Here is a 25,560-nt window from a genome sequence, read left to right as displayed (position 1 = left end):
TCGGCCTGTTATAGCGCCACCATGAGGCTTATTTGAAAAAATCTGTCATTTATTCTTCGACATAGTGAGAATGTGTGCAAAATGTCATAGAAATCACACGCTGTGTTCATGATTTGCGGCAATGTGTTCAAAACGGAGAACTCCTGTAAACTTTGGAAGCCATTTTTAGCCAATCAGGATGGAATATGAAAAATCGGAAAGACCCGTTTCGATGACTGATAGGCTACTGTGTACCGATTTGTGTGATGTTTGGATAAAATCAGTTTATTTGTCTTTAGCTGGCTTTCTATAAAATGGTTACATTGCACTATAGTCTAATTTGCCCAGATAATCAATCAGCTCTACTTGATGCATTATTGTGTTCTAAAAGAGACATATTTAGTAGAACATGAAGCCATTTCTCATTGTCTCTGATCTCCTTTAATACTCTCCTGTGTCCATATTAATATTAAAGAACTATATTAACTATATTAATATGAATTAATTAACTACATTAATATGAGTGAACTCACCAGTCTCTATATTAATATGAATTAATTAACTATATTAATATGAATATGAATGAACTCACCAGTCTCTATAGCACTGCTGTGGACGGTCATTAAACACAGAGTAAAGACCATGTTGGACAGAAGATGAAAGGTGTTTAATCCTCTGGTCTCCATCATTAATCCTCTCTCACCAACAACACCTTGGAGAGAAGAAGAACTAAAGGAGAAGTTAGAGATGAAGAAAGTCCTTCCAAAGCCCTGATAACAGCTGTTCTCTCACACGGTTCTTCTCATGATGGTCAGAGAGAGAAAGTTCAGTCTGATGTTAGAAGATGGACGTTTTCTGTGGATCTGTTTATGAGCCTCTCTCTCTCTCTCTCTCTCTCTCTCTCTCTGATCATTACCATGACAACGCTCCCTATGAGGGGTCACACTCCCCCCCCCTCACCCCCCCTCCCTCCACTTCCCAGCAGAGCTCATTCTCTCTTGTCAAATAGTCTAAACTTTGCCACAGATAGTAGACTATAGATGAAACATTACATCATGTATGGATTTATGTATATGAAGCAGTGCTTCTCAAACATGCCAAGGACCCCTTAAATTGAATGTATTTGGCCTGCGGACCCTCATCTGAACATGTTTTGTGCCACAGGGACCCCCAGAAGCGAAGAATGTTCACTTTAAAAAATACATATGCAAAGATTTGCACAAATTTTCACTATTTTTCAAAAAAATTGCAGATCTACAAGCTCATAGCACAGTACGAAGTGATACACTATGCGATTGTAGATCTGGAAAAAAAAAGTGGTTAAAATTATTGTAATGATGTAAACTACTTTTGCTGGGGACCCCCTGGAACCCCCCAAGGACCCCACTTTGGGGAACAATGATAAAGAAGTTATTTTTATTACCATTATTATTATTATAATACACAAACAAACAGAGCTGGCAGATAGGCCAAAGTACTTTCTACCTGTTATTCATAGAGGAGGAATGTGTGTAAATATGACCTTTTCCTGAGGTATTGATGACATAATGTCACCAATACTACTGTAATTCACTTTTTTTCTGGACTCCCCAAAAAGTCAATCAATCGCCTTCAACTAATTCAGAACACAGCAGCTAGAGTTCTTACTAGAACCAGGAGATATGACCACATCACCCTGTTCTTGCTTCACTGCACTGGCTACCAGTGGCGTTCAGAATTGATTTTAAAATGACATTGTTTGTTTTTAAAGCACTGAACGGACTTGCTCCTATTTATATTTTTGACCTCCTGTCTCCCCACAAACCCACCCGCAATCTTAGATCAGCACACAAACTTTTACTTGACCCCCCCCAGACAAAACTTGTGACAAAGGTGTGGAACTAACTCCCCCTGCAAATTAGACAGGCCACTTCGGTGTCCACTTTTAAAAACCTTTTAAAAACTCATTACTTTAGAACGGCCTTTAGGCTAGATGGAATAGTCAGCTATTTCTCTGCTTTCAGTCTTATTTTTGGTCTTATTATTTTTGTATGGTTCCTTTGTTTTTACATTTTCCATCATTGAATTGCCTTTATATTTCTTGTGTATGTAATGTATTTGTATTGTTAAGCACTTTGTAAACCTGTTTTTGAAAAGTGCTATATAAATAAAGTTTATATATAATGGAGATACAAACCAGTTTACTAAAACAGAAATATTGATTAGATCAACTAATATAGAATACACTGCCTTATACAGTATTGATTATATCAGTTAAATAAAAGCCTTATGGTAAATGGTAAATGCTGCATTTATATAGCGCCTCATATCCGAAGCGCTTTACACTGATTGTGCCATTAACCCATTCACACACACATTCACACACACATTCATACACCGATGGAGGAGGAAACCATGCAAGGCACCAACCTGCTCATCAGGAGCAATTAGGGGTTCAGTGTCTTGCTCAAGGACACTTCTACACTAACTCTAGAGCAGTGGTTCTCAAACTTTTTCATGCCAAGGACCCCCAAATTGACACGTATTAGCCCGCGGACCCCCATTTGAAAAGATATGCCAGGGACCCCCATAAGAGAAGATTTTTACGGCAGTGATTCTCAACCATTCTAATTTCAAGGACCCCCAGTTTGACATGCTTTAGGCTGCGGACCCCATTTAATGGCATCTCTATCTCTGGGACCCCAATTTATATTGTAAAATCAATGTTAATTTAACTCTGAGAGTGTACAAATGGAACCAAATGGACCCATTAGGGTCCATTTGTACACTCTCTTAGTTACATTTGGTTCCTAACTATCTATCATTTAGCTGGGGAGCCCCTGAAACTCCCTCAAGGACCCCTGGGGGTCCCCGGACCCCACTTTGAGAACCAATGCTCTAGAGGAGCCCCCCAGCCCGGGATCGAACTGGGAACCTTGCCGTTTCCAGTTCACTCTACCCCTGAGCCACTGCCGCCCATACAGTCCCTTATACAGTATTGATTATATCAGTTAAATAAAAGCCTTATACAGCATTGATTATATCAGTTAATTGAACTGATATAATAAATACTGTCTATATAAATAAAAGCCTTAGATCAATTCTTATACAGAATCTGCAACACAAGCTGTAAAGTTTGATGCAAGTGACCTTTGAATGACACCTCATAAGGTCAGAGGTCAACCTTCTATCAAAGAGTTTATAGAGAACCTCTTAAAGTCTTTCTCTCTAAAGGATCCTTTATGGCTCTCAAACCTGTGAGCCGGGGCCCTCTGGTGGGCTGGGAGGGTACTGTAAGTGTTCACCAAATACTGCAAAAAAAACAACAAAGAATTTAATGATAATATAAATGATGGTTACTTTGAAACCATGATAAAAAGGCATAGTGTATATGAACATAGACATATTGGCTATTTGTACATCAAAAGGATAAAACACACTATAAAGCTAGAATAGAAATAGATCTAATTTCCTTTGAAATATGACTTAACACATGACTTCACCACCAACACATTCCCACATATAACTTAACATGTAGTCTACACTATAGACTATATACTATTATTACTCAAATACAAAGCCCTCAGGTACAGGTTGGCTCACTGTGCGTTGGCCTGGCTGGTCATCATTGGGTATCGAGTATTGAGTATTTCAAATTTTCAATACTTTTGCTTCTACTCCACTACATCTCTGAGGCAAATATTGTACTTTTACTCCACTACAATTATTTGACAACTTTAGTTACTAGTTACTTTTCAGATTATTACATTATAAAACATACATTAACCACTTTAGCCCTATTTTATACCTATAGGCTATTTGAAAATAGCCGATCTACAAGCTCACCTCCTAACCAGACTGATTTCTATGATAGACTTGATGAATGCTTAGCTAAAGTGGACCATGCGGAGACGATTCTTCTTGGTGATTTTAACACTGACACGCTCCGCAAGGAAGCGTCAATGTATAAATCATTCAAGGCGTTTTGTGATCGGCATTCACTCCACCAGCTGATCACTCAGCCCACAAGGCTGTGTGTTTCCTCTCAAACTACCATAGATCTCATTCTAACAACGGACAAGGAAAAAATCCTAAATAGTGGTGTTTCCACCTGTGGCATATCTGATCACAACATGATCTTCTGCACCAGAAAGAAACGTAAACCTAAGACCGGTTACCACAAAACAGTCACAATCAGAGACCTCAAAAATTATAAGAGTGAGGACTTAGATCACAGACTGGAGGAACAGGATTGGTCCGACGTTCTAAACAGCACACAGGCAGACGAATCCTGGCTTAGTTTCAAAACCAAATTCATTCAAATTTTGGACAGTGTGGCTCCCTTGAAAACCATCAGGGTCAAAACCCGCTCGGTACCATGGATGAATTCGGACATCCTTACTGCCATGAAAGTCAGAGACAAAAAGTGTTCTGAGCTTCATAAAAGTAGGATCAAACTAGCCAAATGTTTTAACAAAGGTCTCGAATCCCACGTAGCCAAACTTGAAAAGGAAAAAAACAAGCTAAGAAACAAGGTAAATAAAATGCTCCAGTTAGCAGAAAAAAGCTACCTCGATGATAAGATTGAGGAAAATCAAAAAAAAACACGAGAGCTCTGGAAGCTACTCAAGAACCTCCTAGGCTGCAGCAAAAAATTGAAAACCAGGCTTTCAAACTTAAGCCTCAAGGTGAATGACACTCTCATTTCATCCAAACACGAAGTGAGTAAAATCCTCAACATATTCTTCACGACCGTAGCCTCAGATTTGGTTGAAAAACTTCCTCCACACTCTGGGAGATATGGTGAGGAGTATGTTGTCTCATTTTACGAAAAACAGGGTGTTTGCAAAGATGACTTTAAACTCTCCCCTGTGAAGACAGAAGAGGTGTTTAAAAAATTGAGTGCTCTTCATCAACACAGAGCCACAGGCCTCGACAATATCCCCCCCAAATTTCTAAAAGACTCAGCCGCCTCCATTGCTCCAATCATTACCCACATAGTAAACCTCTCCACCTCACAGGGACAGGTCCCTAACGACTTCAAAAAAGCAAGGGTGACCCCTCTGTTCAAAAAAGGAAACCAATTAGACCCTGGCAACTACCGCCCTATTTCTATTCTAAGCTCCATCTCGAAAGTCATGGAAAAAATAGTCTATGAACAGGTCGACAAGTATCTTGCCGAGAAAAATCTAATCTACAAATTCCAATCTGGCTTCAGAACAAACCACTCCACTGACACATGCCTTCTCTATTTGAACGACTCTATCAAACAAGAGATCGAAAAGGGCAAATATTGCGGCATGGTCATGCTGGACCTCCAGAAGGCTTTTGACACCGTTAATCACCCAATTATGATCAATAAGCTCAAAGCAATAGGTTTTGATGACACGTCAGTGAACTGGATGAGATCCTACCTGGAAGGGAGGGAGCAAGTGGTGGAAGTAAACGGCACCCAGTCCCCCCCCCTCCCAGTGACTTGTGGTGTTCCCCAGGGAAGTATACTAGGGCCCTTACTGTTCCTGATATATGTGAATGACATGTCGTCAGCCTGCGACTGCAACCTGTTCCTGTTCGCAGATGACTCGGCCTTGCTAGTCTCGGACAGGGACAGGCTGCAGGTTGAGAAAACTCTCAGCTCTGAACTCAACAAGATCTGCATCTGGCTCTCCGACAACAAGCTCTCATTACACCTGGGCAAAACGGAATGCATCCTCTTTGGGTCCACTCCTAACCTCAGAAAGGCAGAGAGCTTCACGATCAAAGCGGGTGATGATATCATCAAAAGAAAAAACGAAATTACCTACCTGGGCTCTATCTTGGAGGCTGACCTCTCTGGTGACAAAAATGCTGAAAAAACGATCAAAACGGTCCACAAAAAAACACGCTATTTGCGGAGTATTGATCGTAAAGTCAGTAAGAAGACTCTGAAGACTCTTGCAGTGGCCCTCATACAAGGTCATTACGATTATGCATGTACTTCGTGGTATCACAACACCTCCAAGGCCTTAAAAACAAGGCTCCAAACATCCCAAAACAAACTTGTAAGGCTACTTCTTGGCCTCAATTACAAAACCCATCTAATCCCTGATCATTTTGATAGGATTGGATGGCTTAGGGTTGCGGACAGAGTACAGCAACTTGCTATGGGCCTGAACATTGGGATCCCCCTGTATTTGTCAAAATACTTCCAAAATGTTAATGATGTCCATGATCACAATACCAGAGGAAGCTCCACAAACCTTGTCCAACCCTTTTTTGGCTCAACAAAGGGAAGTAACTCGTTCTCATGCTACTCATCAAAAATGTGGAACGCCCTACCAAAAGGAGTAAAGGAGTGTAAAACCCTACTCTCTTTCAAAACAGCCCTAAAGATACACCTTCAGGAGGCTGCAATTGGAAAATGGCCCCTGTCTAAGTCCTAACCTAACCTACCCCCCTACCCCCCCCCTCTCTCCTTCTCCTTTTGTACATATTTCTCACTCTTCATACCAGTAACCTGTAAACTGATTGTATGACATTCTATAGTAGTTGTGTATATCTGTCTGTCTCTTATATGTCATCATGATTTGTGTGCATGGGGAACTCATTTGAAACAAGCTCAGTGCTTTTATGAGTCTTCCAGTTTAGTAGACCTTGTATTGTGAATTTGTACTTCCATGTACTGTTGTTCTCATGTCTTACTAAATAAAGTACATCAATCAATCAATCACACTCGCGACGCGTTGTGAGCTTGTAGATCTGCTATTTTCAAACATTTAGTACTTTTACTTTTGGTGCTTTAAGTACATTTTGATGCCAATACGTTTGTACTTTTACTCAAGTAAACTTTGAATTCTGGACTTTTACTTGTAACAGAGTCATTCTATATTGCATTATTGGTACTTTTACTTAAGTAAAGAATTTGAGTACCTTTTTCCACCACTGCCTGTTTGTCATGTAAGTGATGATGTTCTGCAGCCTGGATGTTCTCAGGGTTCTGAAACAGCCCATGCATGGGGAGGGAGAGAGACAACAGCATGAAGAGGAGAGTGTTCATTCGCATATTCACCGCAATAATCGCATATTTCCGCACAAAATCTACAGATTTGCGTGAAATTTGGATGCAATCTGAAGGAGTAATATCAAAAAAAATGTTTAACATAAGTCGGCCTCTCAGGGTGGCGCTTTAAAAGGCAGATGTGAAAAATGCAGGGCAAAGGTTTTTTCTTGGCCTCTAGGGCAGTGGTTCTCAAACTTTTTCGTGCCAAGGACCCCCAAATTGACACTTATTAGCCCGCGGACCCTCATTTGAAAAGATAAGCCAGGAACCCCCATAAGAGAAGATTTTTACGGCTCTAGCAGTGATTTTCAACCATTTTAATTTCAAGGACCCCCAGTTTGACATGCATTAGGGCTACGGACCCCCATTTAATGGCATGTATGTCTCTGGGACCCCAATTTATATTGTAATATCAATGTTAATTTAACTCTGAGAGTGTACAAATGGAACCAAATGGACCCGTTAGGGTCCATTTGGTTCCATTTGTACACTCTCAGAGTTACAGACCCATAAGGGTTCATTTGGTCCCGGTCCATCATTTAGCTGGGGACCCCCTGGAACCCCCTCAAGTACCCCTGGGGGTCCTCGGACCCCACTTTGAGAACCAATGCTCTAGGGATTAAGCATACAAAGGCTGATTTGAAATCTTTCAAGTGACATTTCTTCCTCAGGATAGTGAGAATGTACGTGCAAAAGTTCACGGATATCGCACACTGTGTTCATGATTTGAGGCATTTTGTTCAAAACGGAGAACTCCTGCAAACTTTGGAAGCCAATCTTAGCCAATCAGGATGGAATATGAAAAATCCGATTTACGTGATGTTTGGAAAAAAATCTGTAGGAGTTCTGTCAAAAAAAAATGTTCCGCAAAAATCGGCCTCCTGGTGGCGCTATAACAGGCCCATGTGAAAAATTCCGCTGCCATAATGCCAACGGTGCCGGAGATTAGCCGTTTACAGACAGAACCACAGACACACATAGATAGACAGACGGACGGACGGACGGACGGACGGACGGACGGACGGACAGACAGACAGACAGACAGACAGACAGACAGACAGACAGACAGACAGACAGACAGACAGACAGACAGACAGACAGACAGACAGACAGACAGACAGACAGACAGACAGACAGACAGACAGACAGACAGACAGACAGACAGACAGACAGACAGACAGACAGCAACACAAATAGTCTCGACATCGCCCTGCATGGTCCAGAACGTTAGTGAGTTCTCTCTAACGCTCTGCCAGGCGCTCGGCTCTGCTTATAGACAAAGAATTCCACTGTCCTGTGAGGGCTCCAGCTGTAGTAAAAATAAACAAAACCACTTCACTGCTCACCCAAACAAAGGCTGTTTTGTGTTGTTGAAAGTCTATTCTCCAGGGTGGGATGCAGTGGAGTAGGCCTAGATTAAATCATTTCCGTCTCGCGGACATATTTTATTTTCTGCCCAAAAAGTGTATAATACAGAGTAGAGGGACCGTGGGGTGCTGAGAGGCTTACCACCCTGGAGAATAGATTTTTCAACAACAAAAGGCATGGCCTTTGTTTTGGTGAGTATAGTGAAGTAGTTTTGTTTATTTTTACTACAGTTGGAGTTAAATTTGTCACGTTAGAGAGAACTCTCTAACACTCTGGACCACGGCTAGTCTGGGCCATGCCTTTCGGCCTGGCGGAGACAATAACATAAGGTATTTTTCTTGCCTTGGAGTACTGTAATTGAAAGGCAGAGAGTTGGCAAAGGTTTCCTTTTTTTGCCTTGAAAAGAATAAAAGGCAGACTAAATTATGATGTCTGTTTTGCATAGCTCAACTCAAGGACCCCTAAATTAATATGTATTTGACTTGCAGATTTCATTTTTTTTAAATCAACTTTCGCAAGTTTCCGCAATTTTAGCAAATTCCCGTAATTTCACCGCATAAATTCACATAAAACCCCCGCATTTACCATTAAATAATCAAGGTTTTTCTGGAGGGTCTAATTAATGGTAGCCTGGTAAACCCTCCCTCCGGAAATCTCATTTCCATTAATGAGATTTCCGGAGGGAGGGTTTACCAGGCTAAATTAATGGGACAATGAGCTTTTTTTTGTGTTTGAAGCTCTGATGAATCTTAGCCATCGTTCACGTGACGCTCGTCTGTCACAAGCGTCATGGTGGTACTTGAACCTGGTTTGGGCTTTTTCTCCATTTACAACCCTTACAACTACAGAAACGTTCACATTTCAAATGTAAAGTGCTGAGCCCATGGCCATGGATATAAAAAGTTGAAACGGGTGGGTCTAAGTACCCGTATCTTCCGTATTGTTCAATAAAAAGCATTTCAATTCGATCGACGGCCATTTTCTCATAGAGTTACAATGTATCAGAGTGCAGTACACCTCCCGCCCGATAAAGTCAAGCACTTGAAAGCGTGGAAAAAAATCGAAGAAAATGGCCACTGATCGGATTAAAATGCTTTTTATTGAACAATACGGAATATACGGGTACTTAGAACCACCCGTTTCAACTTGTTACATCCATGGCCATGGGGTCAGCACTTTATATTTGAAATCTGAACGTTAATGTAGATGTACGGGCTGTAAATGAAACAAGTGCCAACATCAAGTTGAAGTTTCGCCATGACTGTCATGATATGACGGTCACGTTTCAGGGCTCTGATGAATCTGACGATCCAATCCAAAATAAGTATTTTATTTTGAAAAACGTGACCTGGAAGGTAAAAAGCAGAAGCAGCATCATCATCATCACAGCTTGTGTTGTTATTTAATAATCACGTCCCCCAGTGGGGGGTCATATCTATAGTCAGATCTATGGTCAGATCTATGGTCAGATCTATGGTCATATATGGTCATATGAATGAATGAATGATGTCTAAAATAGAGCTTCTGAAGCGGCTGGTCCAGCAGCGGCTGAGCGCCGCCGCGGAGGAGATCTTCTGTCTGGTGGAGAGAACTTTATCTCAATATGAAGAGGAGATGATGGGATGCAAACATGATGAAGAGGAGGCGATGGGAGAGGAGGAGGTGATGGGATGTAGAGTCAGGGAGGAGAAGGAACGACAGAGATGCTGGAAGCTGCAGAACCAGAGGAGGAGAGGAGGTCAGATCATATAACATACATCAGGATGCAGGATGTTGTCTCCTGACATGATAGGTGGGCTCTATAGTAGTTTTAGATTAAGACTAGACAAGTACCCTGGGCTTTCACCAGTAAAGCCCGTATTTTGCCGTACCTGTATAAATACTAAATATAAGGTTCTTGCCCGGTTGCCCCAAATGTTAACTAGGTGTCCGGAGTATTTGTGTAATGTATTAGTCCGTGATTTTTAATAGATTTGTTTGTAGCCGAACGCTATTTCCCCCTCTCTTTTACTTCCTGTTTACATTGCGTGTAATTCCGGCTTTCACCAGATGCGCCCCGTCACTACCGCCCATTGGCAACTTCCGACAGAATCGGCCACAGACAGGATTAAAACACTTCTTAATTGAAAGATATGGACTAATACATTACACAAAGACTCCGGAACGCTAGTCAACATTTAGGGCAAGCGGGTAAAGACCTTATTATTACATTTTGGGGAAAATAGCCAATTTAACACCGATGTGCCCACTCTTCCTATTGGTGCCCACCTGTCCTGTTACCGTTCAAACACGCTTGACGCTCCTGTAAATTGTAGCCAATCCCTGCAGCATGCAGCGTGGTGCAGGAGGCAAGCTGCACTATGCTTTCATTTGCTTTACATACCTTTTTAGTTTTTTAGGAGGAGGTCGCCCATTCCTCCAAACTACATATACCTGCAGTTGTGAGAGATTACATGCTAAATAAAGGTCAAGTTGTTTATAACGTTTTTTTAAAATACCATTTTCTCTCATTACAGTCTGATTAAACGCTGCATATTTATATAATAATTGATTGTCCGGGACTTCTGCAGAGTGACCCCAGTCTCACTGACATGCCAATTATTATCATTTGCTTTTAGTTTAAATTCACTGTGACGCATGGACCTGCTCTGTGCCTAGTCCTCTGGTTCCACCTAGTGGTGAAAGGTTATCTACCGGTATATCTATTTAACAAAGAAAAATACGTTTAATTGATGAATGTGTATTGTTTCTGAATGGTTTGTGTGTGTGTGTGTGTGTGTGTGTGTGTGTGTGTGTGTGTGTGTGTGTGTGTGTGTGTGTGTGTGTGTGTGTGTGTGTGTGTGTGTGTGTGTGTGTGTGTGTGTGTGTGTGTCTGTCCAGACTCTCAGCAGGTGTTTATCTGTGGCTGTGGGAAGGAGGCTCCACATGAGGAACATCTGGACCAAGATGAACCATTACACATTAAAGGTATAGACAGGGACGTGCAAAAGGAATTATAGGGGCAGGGGCTTTAATTCCCAAAGGGAACCTCGAATTCTATTTGCGTTTTTTCGCGTTTTTTTCCCCTTTTTATTATTTATTTTATTAATTCGGTACAGAAAAATGTACTCCATGAAGTGTAGATGTGTGGCAAAAAGGAAACGTAGCAGCCGCACAGAACGCATGGATGCATATTTATAGCAGAAAGAGTTCACATTTAACTATAGCCATACTCATTCAATTCTGAACAGATTCTTAAAATTTAAAATCTTCTTCTTCTTTCATGTGTATCAGTCATGATTGTTTTGCCATCAAACAATATCAAGCAAAAAGGAAAAATCGGCAGGTCCTTCTCTCAAGTCCATCCCATCGTGCAGCGCACCTCTCCAAATGGAACGTCCTAATGACCTTTCCAAATGGAATGGAATGGTCGTCCTAAAACATGCTCGCCCCAGGTCTAATCCGGCGGCCACGGTCCGTGAAAAAAATGGGGCAGTGTGTTTTAGGACGAGCGTTCCGTTTTTGTTTTGTTTTTTTGCTGTGATCTGTCTCAAATTGGTCCGTGTTCATTGAAGATGTGCGTTGTTGTGCCGTGCGCTCAGCTAGGTTTCGATTGTGTATATATACTTCGTTTGGCGGGCGGTATCGCGCACCAAAAATAGCCGATCTACAAGCTCACAACGCCTGGCGTTGCGACACGTTGTGGTCTTGTAAATCGGCTATAATTCTGCGCACGCACTGCACGGGCTCAATTAAGTAAACTTTACTGTCTGTAGGTGCGGGCCAACGGATGCACAGGGATTTCTAGTTTACAGACAAAGGAGACTAGGGGGCATTCTTACAACATTAAAGGCTGCATTCCAGTTCAGGAGAGTATGACAGGGGCAATTCTCTTGAATGCTGCCTCAGTGCCTTCGAGTACAGCATGGAGAAAGGGCATTTGTTGTTTTTTTCACCATTATAAATGATGCATCCATGGTTTGGCGAGGGCACTTTTTACCGACAGACATAAAAGGGCAGGGGCTCAAGCCCCCTTTGACGTCTATGTGTGCTTTTATGGGTATAGAGATGAACCATTACACATTAAAGGTATAGAGATGAACCATTACACATTAAAGGTATAGAGATGAACCATTACACATTAAAGGTATAGAGATGAACCATTACACATTAAAGGTATAGAGATGAACCATTACACATTAAAGGTATAGAGATGAACCATTACTCATTAAAGGTATAGAGATGAACCATTACTCATTAAAGGTATAGAGATGAACCATTACACATTAAAGGTATAGAGATGAACCATTACTCATTAAAGGTATAGAGATGAACCATTACACATTAAAGGTATAGAGATGAACCATTACTCATTAAAGGTATAGAGATGAACCATTACACATTAAAGGTATAGAGATGAACCATTACTCATTAAAGGTATAGAGATGAACCATTACACATTAAAGGTATAGAGATGAACCATTACTCATTAAAGGTATAGAGATGAACCATTACTCATTAAAGGTATAGAGATGAACCATTACTCATTAAAGGTATAGAGATGAACCATTACTCATTAAAGGTATAGAGATGAACCATTACACATTAAAGGTATAGAGATGAACCATTACTCATTAAAGGTATAGAGATGAACCATTACACATTAAAGGTATAGAGATGAACCATTACACATTAAAGGTATAGAGATGAACCATTACACATTAAAGGTATAGAGATGAACCATTACTCATTAAAGGTATAGAGATGAACCATTACACATTAAAGGTATAGAGATGAAAAAATATCCAACATTTAAAATGAACTGTTGTCTTTTAAGAAGAACAGGATGAGGAGGTGTGGAGCAGAGACAGAGATCTGCTGTGGGAAATGCAGCATCAAACCCACCAAACAGATCTACAAACCCACCAAACAGACCTACAAACCCACCAAACAGACCTACAAACCCACCAAACAGACCTACAAACCCACCAAACAGAGCTACAAACCCAGGAGGACAGAAACCTACACACCCAGGAGGAAAGGAACACCCAGGAAGACCTCAGCCTGCACTCCCATCTTTACCAGATCCACCGGTAGGTCTGTCACATTCATACATAATGGTAGGTCTGTCACATTCATACATAATGGTAGGTCTGTCACATTCATACATAATGGTAGGTCTGTCACATTCATACATAATGGTAGGTCTGTCACATTCATACATAACGGTAGGTCTGTCACATTCATACATAATGGTAGGTCTGTCACATTCATACATAACGGTAGGTCTGTCACATTCATACATAATGGTAGGTCTGTCACATTCATACATAATGGTAGGTCTGTCACATTCATACATAACGGTAGGTCTGTCACATTCATACATAATGGTAGGTCTGTCACATTCATACATAATGGTAGGTCTGTCACATTCATACATAATGGTAGGTCTGTCACATTCATACATAATGGTAGGTCTGTCACATTCATACATAATGGTAGGTCTGTCACATTCATACATAATGGTAGGTCTGTCACATTCATACATAATGGTAGGTCTGTCACATTCATACATAATGGTAGGTCTGTCACATTCATACATAATGGTAGGTCTGTCACATTCATACATAATGGTAGGTCTGTCACATTCATACATAATGGTAGGTCTGTCACATTCATACATAATGGTAGGTCTGTCACATTCATACATAACGGTAGGTCTGTCACATTCATACATAATGGTAGGTCTGTCACATTCATACATAATGGTAGGTCTGTCACATTCATACATAATGGCCTGATCGCAATGCATAATCATCAGATTTGCTTCCATTCTTCTGTTGAAAAATAGCCGATCTACAAGCTCAGAGATCAGCTTGTAGTTGCATGGCCTCTTTTTGGCTTTAGTACATAATGTGTTATTCTCATGTTCGGTCATTTCTGTCTATAGAAGTTATTTTCTGCTCTGTGCAATTTTAGTCTTCAAAGCCTGAAAGCCAAACAGAAATGTAATTATTATTTGTTCAATGCAAAAAAAAAAAAAAATCACTAATCATTTGTACGAAAATGTATAGTCAACACAAATGTTGTGACGATGACAACCTTACACCTACAGCAGTTCTTTAGTAGTTTGTGTTTCTTTGTGGAACCACACAGCATTTTAAAGAACCATTTAAGAATTTGTTTTAGCTCCTGCTCATTTGATTTTGCCATTTGTCTCATCTGTTTAAGACAGTAGGTAGCTGATATATTACACTTTTACCTTAGCGCTAGGTATAATCTTAGTTGCTTGTTTTAGCAGAAAATGCACTTCAGACTTCTGGTGGTTAGTAGTTTTGTTCCCTAACTTTGTTGAATGCACTTATTGTAAGTCTCTTTGGATAAAAGCGTCTGCTAAATGACTGTAATGTAATGTAATGTAATGTAATGTAATGTAATGTACATGTTTCTGTGTGTTTTTCCACAGGGTAGAAAGTGAAGAAGAAGAAGATGAAGGAAGCATCTCACGTGTGAAACCAGAACCCGGCACCGTCGAACCGTTTGGCGCCGCGGATTCAGCCGGCGACCGCGAGGCTCTTCCTGTGGACCGTCCTGAGGTCGTGACCCAGGAAGGAGTCGCTGTCCGACGCGAAGGAGACGCCGGACCGCCTCGTTCTGGCCGCGACCGACCCAAACGGAAACGCCAGCCTTCTCCTCCCGTCGCCGCCAGAGACGGGCGGACGTTGAGGACCGGTCGCTCCGCTCCTCGCGGAAACGTCGGCGGAATCCACTTCCGCTCGCAGGACGTCGTAACGGAGCGAGCGGAGAGTCAGGAGAAACGACGCCACGACGCCGACACGACCGCGGAGGCCGTGGAACGCCTGAGGTTTCACCTGGAGACCTTTGAAGAGGCCGATTTCGGCGTGAGGGCGGGCGGCAGAACCAATGGGAAGACGGCGTTTCAGTGCCACGGCGGATTTAGTTTGGGTCAGACGGCAAAGGGTGGCGGAGCGGAGAAACCACACCGCTGGGTCGTCTCCTCCTCCGACAAACACTTGGACCGAGGAGGAGGAGGAGGAGGAGGAGGAGGAGGAGGAGGAGGAGGAGGCGACACAGAGATTATGAATCCTCCCGGGAACGTGGCCTTGGGCGCCGTGGAGGCGGAGTTTGTGTGTCACGTCTGTCAGAAAGGGTTTTCTCTGAACGGAAACCTGAAGAGACACATGAGGATCCACACGGGAGAGAAACCCTTCGGTTGCCTGGTCTGTGACAAGAGGTTTAACCAGAGCGACACGCTGAAGAAACACATGAGGACGCATCGGGACGAAGCCTTCCGGCACGACGTCGCTTTAGAAGTGGATGCCCAGCGTTGGCAGTGAGGAGATCGCAACTGGGCCCCCAGATATGTGTCGAAACACTTAACATTTTGTTTATAATATCATCTCTGTTGGGTGGATGAATGAATGACCGAATGAATGAATTAATGAATGAACGAATGAATGAACGAATGAATGAATGAATGAATACATGAATGACCGAGCGAGCAAAGAGTTTCCAAAGACGTGGAAGTCACACAGTTACAACACGTTTGTATTCCACCACATGTGTGACGGAGTAAAATGATGCTTTACTATAATAGAAGATCCCTGGTAAACCCTTCCAGTGCTGTATACAGAAGATATAATAAGGTCTAATTCAGATCCTAGAGTTCAGCCACACTTATAAAACAGCCATGGGGGGGGGGGGGGGTGGATGGACCCAATTCATAAGCTCATTTTGATTGGTTCACCATTTAGTTTAGAGCTTGTACATCAGCTATTTTTGTTCCTTTTGGGTGACATTGTTGTATGATGAAGTAAGGCATTAATTTATGAAAAAGAAAAATACAAGGAGATACAAGGTTTCTGCCCGACAACAACAATAAGCATTAAAGCCCTGGACCCCCGATTTATTGATTTATTTATATCTCTGGGATCCCAGTCTACACTGTAAAACCCTTAGTTGATAGAACTCCTGAGAGGGTCCTTGACGGGTTCCAAGGGCCCCCCAGCTAAATGATGGATATAAGGAACCAAATGGACCCTTAAAGGTACAGTACAACATACGTCCTGAGTGTCACAAACAGAAAGTGTAATTGTCCATGAAAAAAGTGAAATGTCAGAATTAGCATTAGTTTGTTCTTGAATGTAATAGTGTGTATTTGCTGTGTGTAGTGTGTGTTGTGTGTAGTGTGTAGTGTGTAGTGTGTTGTGTGTTCATCAGTGGTGGAAAAGGTAATGTTTGTGTGTGTTGTGCAGTGGTGTAAAGTAACTAACTTCTACTCCACTACATCTCTCATCACATTAATACATTTACCGGCTGGTTTACCACAAATCTCAAGGTCAGTGTTTTCATGTGGGTTTACCCCCCCCCCCCCCCCCCCCTGCTCCCAAATACCCCCTCCCCACCTCCCCACCCCTTAAAACCAAAGAAGAAGAAAAGGGAAAAAGAAAACGTTAAGAAAAGGAGGGAAAAAAAGCAAATAAAGAGTATTGATACTTTTACTTAAGTAAAACATTTGAGTACTTTTTTCCACCACTGGGTTGTCATGATTCTGCTGTCCTGGTCAGACAGGTCTGACAGACAGACAGGTCTAACAGACAGACAGGTCTAACAGACGACAGGTCAGACAGACAGACAGACAGACAGACAGACAGACAGACAGGTCTGACAGACAGACAGGTCTGACAGACAGACAGACAGGTCTGACAGACAGACAGACAGACAGACAGGTCAGACAGACAGACAGACAGACAGGTCAGACAGACAGACAGACAGACAGACAGGTCAGTCAGACAGACAGACAGACAGACAGGTCAGACAGACAGACAGACAGGTCAGACAGACAGACAGACAGGTCTGACAGACAGACAGGTCTGACAGACAGACAGACAGACAGACAGACAGGTCTGACAGACAGACAGACAGACAGACAGGTCTGACAGACAGACAGACAGACAGACAGACAGGTCTGACAGACAGACAGACAGACAGACAGGTCTGACAGACAGACAGACAGACAGACAGACAGGTCAGACAGACAGACAGACAGACAGACAGACAGACAGACAGACAGGTCAGACAGACAGACAGACAGACAGACAGACAGACAGACAGGTCAGACAGACAGACAGACAGACAGACAGACAGACAGACAGACAGACAGACAGACAGGTCAGACAGACAGACAGACAGGTCAGACAGACAGACAGACAGACAGACAGACAGACAGACAGACAGACAGACAGACAGACAGGTCAGACAGACAGACAGACAGACAGACAGACAGACAGACAGACAGACCAGACAGACAGACAGACAGACAGACAGACAGACAGACAGACACAGACAGACAGAGACAGACAGACAGACAGACAGACAGACAGACAGACAGACAGACACAGACAGAGACAGACAGACAGACAGACAGACATACAGGTCAGACAGACAGACAGACAGACAGACAGACAGACAGACAGACAGACAGACAGACAGGTCAGACAGACAGACAGACAGACAGACAGACAGACAGACAGACAGACAGACAGACAGACAGACAGACAGACAGACAGGTCAGACAGACAGACAGACAGACAGACAGACAGACAGACAGACAGGCAGACAGACAGACAGACAGACAGACAGGTCAGACAGACAGACAGACAGACAGACAGACAGACAGACAGGCAGACAGACAGACAGACAGACAGACAGACAGACAGACAGGTCAGACAGTCAGACAGACAGACAGACAGGTCTTGTGTTCAATTAATGCATGAACAGCAAAGTACTGTCACATTAAAGGAGTAGTTCACCCAAAATAAATCTTATTTTCTATCATTTACACCCCATGAAGCCTTGAATTCATGGAGATTTGTTTGTTTTTGACTCATTCCTGAGACAATAATTTGATGATTTCCGGTAGGAGACTCAAAGAGACTCCTTTGTGTCTCCTACCGGATACATCAGCGTCTTTCCACCGCTCATCAAATGATTATCTCAGGAATAAGTTAAAAACAAACAAATCTCCATGAATTCAAAGCTTCATGGGGGGTGTACTGTAACTGACTATTTTGTTTGGGTGAACTACTCCTTTAAGACCGGGAACGCATCTGTGTGATTTTAGATTTTTATCTATCACCATTATTTTATACTTCGGGCTATTCAAAAAGAGCAGATATACAAGCTCATATAGGTTAGGCTCGAGCTTGCAGATCTGCTATTTTGAAAAATCTGGGACATTAACATCTTGTGCAAATCTTTGAAAACATTTTTTTTTTTAAATCATTTTTAACTCAAATCTTTGCTTCTAGAGTCCCCTGGATTTTTTTTTTACAAATGTTTGCTTTAAAATATATTATATATATTCAAAGGTTTGCACACATTTTCACGATTTTTCAAAAATCCACTACAATTATTTGAAAAAAAAATGGAGTTCCTAGTTACTTTGTAGATTGTGATTATAATTTATTATATTATAAAACATACATTAAGAGGAGCAAGAGGAGCAGTCCACTCAGAGAGTGGGCGGGGTCTATGGTCTGGAACCAGGCTAGACAAAAACGAAAACATTTCAGATGACTAAAATATGACTAAAACTAAATGGAATTTTATTCAAAAGACTAAAACTAAATGGAATTTTATTCAAAAGACTAAAACTAAATCAAAAGTTGCTGTCAAAATCAACACTGCTTTGCAAACTAGATTTTGTAAAGTGTATGAATACAGATTATTATTTTGTGCATGAATAAAGGCATAAACGTGAGTTGGGGAGGAGTCCTCTGCCCTGAATGATGACATCATCACAGAAGTATGACATCATCTGGCGTACGCATACGTGTCATCTTCACCGCTCAGATCAAACCTGCAAGGAGGAGAGAGACTGTCCTTTAGATTAAAGGTGCAATACCACTCATTTGCAACATCTAATTATACCTTAGAGCAGTGGTTCTCGAAATGTTTCAAGTCAAGGACCCCCAAATTGATATGTATTTGGCCGAGGACCCCCCATCTGAAAAGGTTTTGTGCCAGGGACCCCCAGAAGAGAAGTATACTGTATGTATACACACATTTAATAAAAAAAAACATATTCAACATTTTCCAAATATTTTCAAAAATAGCAGATGTAGGCTACAAGCTCCGTCAGCTTTTTACTGGGGACCCCCTGGAACCATAACCCCCCCCTCCCCACCTTAGAGCTGTTGTGTAGAACAGTGGTTCTCAAACTTTTTCATGTCAAGGACCCCCAAATTGACACTTATTAGCCCACGGACCCCCATTTGAAAAGATATGCCAGGGACCCCCATAAGAGAAGATTTTTTACGGCTCTAGCAGTGATTCTCAACCATTTTAATTTCAAGGACCCCCAGTTTGACATGTGTTAGGGGCCTACAGACCCCCATTTAATGGCATTTCTATCTCTTGGACCCTAATTTATATTGTAAAATATAAATTTACAATATAAAAAAAGTTAATTTAACCCTAATGGACCCTAACGGGTCCATTTGGTTCCATTTGTACACTCTCAGAGTTACAGACCCATAAGGGTCCATTTGGTGCCTAATCTATCAATTAGCTGGGGACCCCCTGGAACTCCCTCAAGGACCCCTGGGACCCATGAGAACCAATGGTGTAGAAGCTGATGATAACATGTCGTCCCACCCTTCTGTTGTTGCCTAGAACCGGAGAATAGAGATAGTTTCTCCCCACCTGAGCGTCCGTACAGCCCGCATCGTTTCTGCTCTCGGTCAGTGATCATCTCTACAGCGTCCAGGCAGCAGTACCGGCGCTGACAGTCCCCACAGCAGAAGGAGAACAGAGGGCAGTCCCCACAGCAAAAGGAGAACAGAGGACAGTCCCCACAGCAGAAGGAGAACAGAGGGCAGTCGAAGCCGTCGTGTCGGGTTCCGTTCTGGTCCACAACCACAGACAGTCCTCGTTGCTGCCCACTAGAGGACCATGAGAGACAAACACCATTACTTTGTGTTTCATTCTAATCCTAACGTCACCATTTAAAAGGCCTTTTATTATTATTATATATATATATTATTATTATTATTATTATGTCACGGTTGAACTGGACTCCAGATGACAGTGAAGTGACCATGTAAGGACTTTTAAGGAACCCCCCAGAAGCACAGATCTCTTTAAAACATATACTATACAGTATATTATATATATAGTTATATTTAGTGATCATTTATATTTACCAACACTCGAGGGCAATGCAAGCCACACTAGACTAGAGCCCGCCACCACACACACACACACACACACACACACACACACACACGACGCGGGCACTCGGGCGCGCCTCCTCTGCCTCAAGCTCTGCTAAGTCAACGCGCCTCCGTCATGGACAATAACTATTATTACGTGTGCGCGTGAACACGTGTTCAGCGTTCCCCTAGCGTAGCTTCCTGGTTGCTATGTGGGGGGGAACAACAAAAGCCCTTGGTGCCGCACTATGAGCTTGTAGATCTGCTATTTTTGAATATAAATCTTGAAATGACACAAGATGCTTTAATGGGACAAGCAGCATTACAGTGTGTTTGGTCTTTGTTGTGTAATACATGTTCTCCATATCTCTATAGCCTTATTATCAGACTGAAGCTGTGTGGAGCTTCAGTCTGACATTGGCTCCAGTGTAGGCGATTACAAGGGGGAGGGGATTAAAATTTGCCCACCTCCGACTCTCATTGGACAATACATTTTGTACCGAATAAATCCTATAGGTTCACATGTACAACACCAGACCAAGAGGCGGTCCACTCAGAGAGTGGGCGGGGTCTATGGTCTGGAACCAGGCTATCTCACCTCTGAAAGACAGCGCCCGGCTCGGCCCACTGGAGCAGCTTCCATTCACAGCCTCCACCTGTACGCTGTAGTTGGTGCCACACCTGACGCTGGTCAGAGTACAGTTGAGTTCAGAGGTCAGGCAGGTGGCAGCGTCGCCTCGACTATTGGAGGCAGAGACGGTGTACCGTAGGCCTAATGCTGCCCCCTGGTGGCTGGCAGACCAGGACACTACGGCAGTGTTGCTTTTACAGTCATCGGCCACGGAGACGTTGGTGGGAACGTTAGATAGACATGGTTCTGTAACAAGAAGAGAAATACATCATTAAACAGTAGGAACGTTAGATAGACATGGTTCTGTAACGAGAGGAGAAATACAGCGTTAAACAGTAGGAACGTTAGATAGACATGGTTCTGTAACGAGAAGAGAAATACAGCATTAAACATTAGATAGACATGGTTCTGTAACGAGAAGAGAAATACAACGTTAAACAGTAGGAACGTTAGATAGACATGGTTCTGTAACGAGAGGAGAAATACATCATTAAACAGTAGGAACGTTAGATAGACATGGTTCTGTAACGAGAAGAGAAATACAACATTAAACAGTAGGAACGTTAGATAGACATGGTTCTGTAACGAGAAGAGAAATACAACATTAAACAGTAGGAACGTTAGATAGACATGGTTCTGTAACGAGAAGAGAAATACGACGTTAAACAGTAGGAACGTTAGATAGACATGGTTCTGTAACGAGAAGAGAAATACAGCATAAAACATTAGATAGACATGGTTCTGTAACGAGAAGAGAAATACAACATTAAATAGTAGGAACGTTAGATAGACATGGTTCTGTAACGAGAAGAGAAATACAGCGTTAAACAGTAGGAACGTTAGATAGACATGGTTCTGTAACGAGAGGAGAAATACGACGTTAAACAGTAGGAACGTTAGATAGACATAGTTCTGTAACGAGAGGAGAAATGCAACGTTAAACAGTAGGAACGTTAGATAGACATGGTTCTGTAACGAGAAGAGAAATACAACGTTAAACAGTAGGAACGTTAGATAGACATGGTTCTGTAACAAGAAGAGAAATACGACGTTAAACAGTAGGAACGTTAGATAGACATGGTTCTGTAACGAGAAGAGAAATACAGCATTAAACATTAGATAGACATGGTTCTGTAACGAGAAGAGAAATACAACATTAAATAGTAGGAACGTTAGATAGACATGGTTCTGTAACGAGAGGAGAAATACAGCGTTAAACAGTAGGAACGTTAGATAGACATGGTTCTGTAACGAGAAGAGAAATACAACGTTAAACAGTAGGAACGTTAGATAGACATGGTTCTGTAACAAGAAGAGAAATACAACTTTAAACAGTAGGAACGTTAGATAGACATGGTTCTGTAACGAGAAGAGAAATACAACGTTAAACAGTAGGAACGTTAGATAGACATGGTTCTGTAACAAGAAGAGAAATACGACGTTAAACAGTAGGAATGTTAGATAGACATGGTTCTGTAACGAGAAGAGAAATACGACGTTAAACAGTAGGAACGTTAGATAGACATGGTTCTGTAACGAGAAGAGAAATACAACGTTAAACAGTAGGAACGTTAGATAGACATGGTTCTGTAACGAGAAGAGAAATACAACGTTAAACAGTAGGAACGTTAGATAGACATGGTTCTGTAACGAGAGGAGAAATACAACGTTAAACAGTAGGAACGTTAGATAGACATGGTTCTGTAACAAGAAGAGAAATACAACGTTAAACAGTAGGAACGTTAGATAGACATGGTTCTGTAACAAGAAGAGAAATACAACATTAAACAGTAGGAACGTTAGATAGACATGGTTCTGTAACAAGAAGAGAAATACAACGTTAAACAGTAGGAACACTAGGAAGACATTACAGTATATAGTACGTTTAACGTGCTCAAAACCAATAAAAAAAAGTGGCAACAGGATCCAAGTATAGAAGATTATTATGAGAAGACGAAGAGGAAGATGATGAATATAACGATGGCTTTCAGGAGATGAATGAGAAAATAAGCGATTAGGTCGTTCACAGTGAGATCTGAACTATGCGTAGTGAGGGAGTTGAACTCGCAACCCTGACCCTGGCTGGAGGTAGAGGACAGAGTCCCTGCAGCAACTTGCAATGAGCCTGGTCTTCAAGATGCTCAGTGGACCATGTGTCCATGTGTCTGTCAAACTACTTCACTAGAGGACCATGTGTCCATGTGTCTGTCAAACTACTTCACTAGAGGACCATGTGTCTGTCAAACTACTTCACTAGAGGACCATGTGTCCATGTGTCTGTCAAACTACTTCACTAGAGGACCATGTGTCTGTCAAACTACTTCACTAGAGGACCATGTATCTGTCAAACTACTTCACTAGAGGACCATGTATCTGTCAAACTACTTCACTAGAGGACCATTTGTCTGTCAAACTACTTCACTAGAGGACCATGTATCTGTCAAACTACTTCACTAGAGGGAGCGCCGCCCACGGGCACGACGCCAGAGGGATCTAGGTTGATCTTGAACCCCCTAAATTCGGCACTAAAACAAGGAATTATTCTTTCTACTATTCTGCCACCAAAATGTGGAACGCGAACCGTAGGTTACACGCTGGGCAAGACCTAGCAGGTTGAGAGTCTAAACGGAAGTACTGCAATTTGGTATTTTCTTTTTTTATCCCTCGATTTTGTAACCCTTTTTTTCACCCGGTGCCAATTTGCTAAGTGATCCTGGGCACCACACTCCCCCCACCGGCCTAGGGAGGCCAGGGCCGAGCTCATGCCTCCTTCAATGCATGAGAGCCAACTGACCTTCTTGTCACCTGACAGGGGGGAGTTTCCCTGGTTGGACGTAGCGCGTGAACACGTTATTCCAACCAGTTCCCTTCCCCTCCATTCAATTTGGTATTTTCTATGACTGCCTTCCAAAACCTGCAGGCCCTGTTCTGTATGTAGGACAACCCGACCTGTGCTCCGAGGAGCACACTTTTATAGGTCTTACCCTGAGCAGTAGACAGGTCCTGAGCAGTAGACAGGCCCTGAGCGGTAGACAGGTCCTGAGCAGTAGACAGGCCCTGAGCGGTAGACAGGCCCTGAGCGGTAGACAGGTCCTGAGCAGTAGACAGGCCCTGAGCGGTAGACAGGCCCTGAGCAGTAGACAGGCCCTGAGCGGTAGACAGGCCCTGAGCAGTAGACAGGACGGTGGCTGTCAGAGACACAGCGATGAGGAGGGTTGACATGTTGGCCGTCAGACTCTTCATCCTCTTCATCCTCTTCCACAATGTGATGAATAAACTAAACAAGGATGAAGAGGATGTAAATGGTAAATAAATGGTAAATGGTGCATTTATAAAGTGCTTTTATCCAAAGCGCTTTACATAGATTGTGCATTACATTCACCCATTCACACACACATTCACATTCACACATTCACATTCACATATTCACACACACACACACACACACACACACACACACACACACACACACACACACACACACACACACACACACACACACACACACACACACACACACACTCACATTCACATTCACACACACTCACATACATTCACACACACATTCACACACAGATGGAGGAGGAAGCCATGCAAGGCACCAACCTGCTCATCAGGAGCATTTAGGGGTTCAGTGTCTTGCTCAAGGACACTTCTACACTGACTCTGGGGGAGCCCCCCAGCCTGGGATCCAACTGGGAACCTTGTGGTTTCCAGTTCCCTCTACCCAGCCTCTCTACCCCTGAGCCACTGCTGCCCCCAGGATGTGATGATGTATTCAATAACAACATGCATCATTGTATCCAACCTCTCATATTTTAAACATAGACATAGCACTTACATGTCCTCTCTGTCGGGTGGAAACCTCATAATATGAGTTATTATGTTATTATGTTCCAAAACGGTTAAACTTTTCAAATAAAAAAGATGGCAAGAAGAATGTCTCAAAACGTGTCTCTATGCGCTGCGTTTCCAGCTTGTAGATCTGCTGCTTTTGTGTTATTATTTTTTAAAACATTCTAAAATAGTGCAAATAGCAGATCTACCTTATACTGTCTAGATAGATCTATCTATGACACTCCTGTGGGATGAAGTATAAGGCATTCATTTATGAAAAAATATAAACATTTGAAAATTGGGAGATATGACACACACACACACACACACACACACACACACACACACACACACACGAAAATGACAACAATAACAAAATAACTAAATAAGTGTCAACTAAATGAATAACTCAAACTTTAAGATGATAAATCTATAGGAGAAGGAATGACCTGAACTTACAGTCTATGGAACATCTCTAAGTGGAAGATGGATCCAACTGTAGATCAATGAAG

The 25,560-nt window shown here is 42.3% G+C and overlaps 2 protein-coding genes across 2 annotated transcripts in view; both read left to right on the top strand.

Moving 5' to 3' along the window:
* g0s2 (G0/G1 switch 2) overlaps positions 1 to 25,560 on the top strand; it is a 277,791-nt gene that overhangs the window by 65,732 nt on the left and 186,499 nt on the right. The window lies entirely within an intron of this gene.
* On the top strand, positions 9,835 to 15,702 carry LOC311048686 (uncharacterized protein; the record flags this gene model as incomplete). The annotated part of the gene is made up of 4 exons (XM_084061948.1): positions 9,835 to 10,103; positions 11,246 to 11,332; positions 13,182 to 13,437; positions 14,811 to 15,702. The coding sequence occupies exons 1-4, from the start codon at positions 9,869 to 9,871 to the stop codon at positions 15,700 to 15,702; spliced, it is 1,470 nt and encodes a 489-aa protein (XP_083918074.1). The 5' UTR covers positions 9,835 to 9,868.

This window comes from Gymnoscopelus microlampas (assembly GCF_963454915.1).
Source record: "Gymnoscopelus microlampas genome assembly, chromosome: 7".
NCBI lineage: Eukaryota > Metazoa > Chordata > Actinopteri > Myctophiformes > Myctophidae > Gymnoscopelus > Gymnoscopelus microlampas.
Note: the sequence above shows the minus strand (reverse complement) of the source record. Positions and strands in the feature narration are given on the sequence as shown.